The sequence below is a fragment of the Olea europaea genome, unplaced genomic scaffold, assembly GCF_002742605.1.
Source record: "Olea europaea var. sylvestris unplaced genomic scaffold, O_europaea_v1 scaffold5354, whole genome shotgun sequence".
In the NCBI taxonomy this organism is placed as follows: domain Eukaryota; kingdom Viridiplantae; phylum Streptophyta; class Magnoliopsida; order Lamiales; family Oleaceae; genus Olea; species Olea europaea.
In genome coordinates this window covers 1-3386 of record NW_019263679.1, presented here as the reverse complement: position 1 = coordinate 3386, position 3386 = coordinate 1, and the positions used below count along the sequence as shown (strand labels likewise).

The 3386-nt window shown below is 39.3% G+C and overlaps 1 protein-coding gene across 1 annotated transcript; it reads left to right on the top strand.

Annotated features, from left to right (window-relative positions):
* The first annotated feature begins 551 nt into the window (after positions 1-551).
* Positions 552-3235, top strand: LOC111388891. Its single transcript, XM_023013716.1, has 2 exons — positions 552-992; positions 1134-3235. The coding sequence occupies exons 1-2, from the start codon at positions 816-818 to the stop codon at positions 2952-2954; spliced, it is 1998 nt and encodes a 665-aa protein (XP_022869484.1). The 5' UTR covers positions 552-815; the 3' UTR covers positions 2955-3235.
* Positions 3236-3386: the final 151 nt, after the last annotated feature.

The following is a 3386-nucleotide window of genomic DNA, read 5'->3' as shown; positions in this document are numbered from 1 at the left end:
AAAAAAAAAAAAAAAAAAAAAAAAAAAAAAAAAAAAAAAAAAATCTGAGATTCTTTAGAGATCGAAAAGTAATTTCGAAAAGAAGATATAAATTTGATTACAATATGATAACTTCGTGATTTAAAATGGAGAAAAAGAATTGCAAATATGATCATCTTATACAAGCAACTTTGATCACCTGTAGAACATATTGTTTCTTTTAATATTCCCATATGAAATCTGGCTGGAAAATGCATACGCTTGGTGATATGATACTCGCTGTCGCAACTTAAATGTTATTTTTTGTTTCCAAAATGTTGTCTACTTCAGTAGTTTGTGTCGTTAAATGGAGCTATTTTAGAACTATTGGGTGACGAAGATACTGCTAAGTGCTAATGATTGGCAATTTGGCAATCTATGTCTCTCAAAAGAGCATGTGAATGGTTCTTTGGAATACTTGCTCTGGGATAAATGCAAGATTTATTAGTGTATTCTTTCTCTCACAGTTGTTATTATTATTATTATTTTTTTTTTTTTTGAAGAAAATTGTTAATTCCTTCCTCATTTTTGAGATTTTTTGTGAATGTTTATTTTTATTTAAAAGAATAATGACAATGTGTTAGAAAGATGTAAGAAACCCGTTAATTCTTCATATACATAAGGCATGTTATGGTGCTTCAATTAATACTTGGGTGACATCAAAATTTTACATTAATCTGGCCTGACTCAATTTGTGCCTAAATCATACGCTTGTCAGATAAAGATTAGTTGGCAAACAGTGAATATGAAGTATCTGTGCATAGTATCATCAAATAATATGGAGCGCCTGTATATAAATGATGTTTCACCACCTTCATAAGTCAATAATGTGCTGCTTGTCTTACGGGTATGGTTTGTTTTATCTGATGATGACAACAGATGGTGCTGGTGGTAAAGGTACCTGGGGAAAACTACTTGATACTGAGGTTGAATCTTTTCTAGATCGGAATGATCCCAACTATGACAGTGGTGAGGTAAATCATATGGCGAGTCATAATTTTCTCTTCTGTTTCACTTTTGAACTTGTTGAATTTTGGTGCAGGGAAACTGTATAATTGTTAATTATGTATAGAATTTTATTCACATTGTTATTTTGTTCTTATTGATCCCACCAGGAGCCATATGAGCTTCTTGGAACAACTGTCTCTGATCCACTAGATGAATACAAGAAAGCTGTGGTATCCATCATAGAGGAATACTTCAGCACTGGTGATGTAGAAGTTGCTGCTGCTTGTCTTAAGGAACTAGGATCAAGTCAGTATAATCCTTATTTTGTTAAACGCCTTGTGTCCATGGCCATGGACCGACACGACAAAGAGAAGGAGATGGCTTCCGTTCTGCTCTCAGCTCTTTATGCCGTTGTTATCAACTCAACCCAGATTCGTCAGGGGTTTTTCATGCTTCTTGAATCTGCTGATGACCTGGCAGTGGACATATTGGATGCTGTCGACATCCTTGCTTTATTCATTTCTCGAGCAGTGGTTGACGATATTCTACCCCCGTCTTTCATCCCCAGGGCCCGAAAAATGCTTCCAGAGACCTCCAAGGGATTCGAGGTTTTGCTAACTGCTGAGAAAAGCTATCTCTCGGCACCACATCATGCAGAACTTGTGGAGAGGCGATGGGGAGGTAGCACACATCTAACTGTTGATGAAGTGAAGAAAAAGATTGCTGAGCTTTTAAGGGAATATGTTAAGTGTGGAGATATTTCTGAAGCCTGTAGGTGTATTAGACAGTTGGGTGTTCCATTTTTTCATCACGAAGTTGTGAAAAGAGCATTAGTTCTAGCAATGGAGATAAGTACAGCAGACCTGCTCATTCGAAAGCTACTAAAGGAGGCAGCAGATGAGGGTCTGATAAGTTCAAGTCAAATGGTGAAAGGTTTTACTCGATTAAGCGAGAGCCTCGATGATCTTGCCCTTGATATTCCTTCTGCAAAGACCTTGTTCCAAACCCTTGTTCCCCAGGCAATATCTGAGGGATGGCTTGATGCATCTTACTTAACACCTTTGGGCGAGAATGGAGAGAAACCTGAAAAAAATGATGAGAAATTATTCCAGTACAAGGAAGAGGTTGTTATCATTATTCACGAATACTTCCTCTCTGACGATATTCCTGAATTAATTCGAAGTTTGGAAGATCTTGGGGCACCGGAGTATAATCCAATTTTTCTCAAGAAGCTGATCAGCCTAGCCATGGACAGGAAAAATAGAGAGAAGGAGATGGCATCAGTTTTGCTTTCTGCACTTCACATTGAGATCTTCTCGACTGAAGACATGGTCAATGGCTTTGTTATGCTTTTGGAATCTGCGGAAGATACTGCACTCGACATTTTAGATGCCTCAAATGAACTAGCCTTTTTCCTGGCAAGGGCTGTTATAGATGACGTCCTTGTTCCCTTGAATTTGGAAGAGATTGCCAGTAAGTTGCCACAAAATTGTAGCGGAAGTGAAACTGTGCATATGGCTCAATCACTTATAGCCGCACGTCATGCCGGGGAAAGGATCCTGAGGTGCTGGGGTGGTGGTACAGGCTGGGCTGTCGAGGATGCAAAGGACAAGATTCAGAAGCTGCTAGAAGAGTATGAAAGTGGTGGCGTCGTCGGTGAAGCTTGCCAGTGCATTCGTGATCTGGGCATGCCTTTCTTCAATCACGAGGTGGTGAAGAAAGCTTTGGTCATGGCAATGGAGAAGAAAAACGACAGGATGCTGGATTTGCTCCAAGAATGCTTTGGCGAGGGACTCATAACTATCAATCAGATGACCAAAGGTTTCAACAGGATCAAGGATGGGCTCGATGATCTGGCTCTTGACATACCAAATGCCCGGGATAAGTTCGAATTTTACATGAACCTTGCCCGTGAAAGAGGCTGGCTGTTATCGGCATTTGGTTCGTCTGTCCCAGATGTTACCCCAAGTGTTGCTGCGTGTTCTTGAGAAGAAATGTAGTTTATCTCTACGTCGTTACTTGTGCGCTTTTTATACAATGGATGGTTTTCTTTTGATCCCTTTGGGTAGGTTCTTTTACTCACTGTGTTGATTTAAAGGGTTTCTGTTGTAGGAAAGTAGGTCTTTTGGTTTGAACTTGGAATAGAGAAGTAGAAGCTGTGTCATGGCCCATGTTTGATGCGGGATTTGAACGGCCAAAAAAGATCGACGTATTTGACTTTAAATTTATCGAGATCAAGGTTAATTTTTACTTTTATTGGATCGAAGGATAATGCTGCACTGTCGAGTTGGTATTTCAATCTAACGAAAAAATGTATAATCATTTCAAACTATTTGAGTCATGGAGACAATTTGAACTGGTCAGGTTACATGGAAGATTGTTGTCCGGTGCCCAACTCTAAGGGATTGAAGTTGGACCTT

Bases quoted from the DNA above. Each gene is read 5' to 3' on its own strand.
- LOC111388891 (XM_023013716.1), top strand. From the start codon at position 816: ATGATGTTTCACCACCTTCATAAGTCAATAATGTGCTGCTTGTCTTAC. The intron at 993-1,133 runs GTAAATCATATG...TGATCCCACCAG, and splicing joins CCAACTATGACAGTGGTGAG to GAGCCATATGAGCTTCTTGG.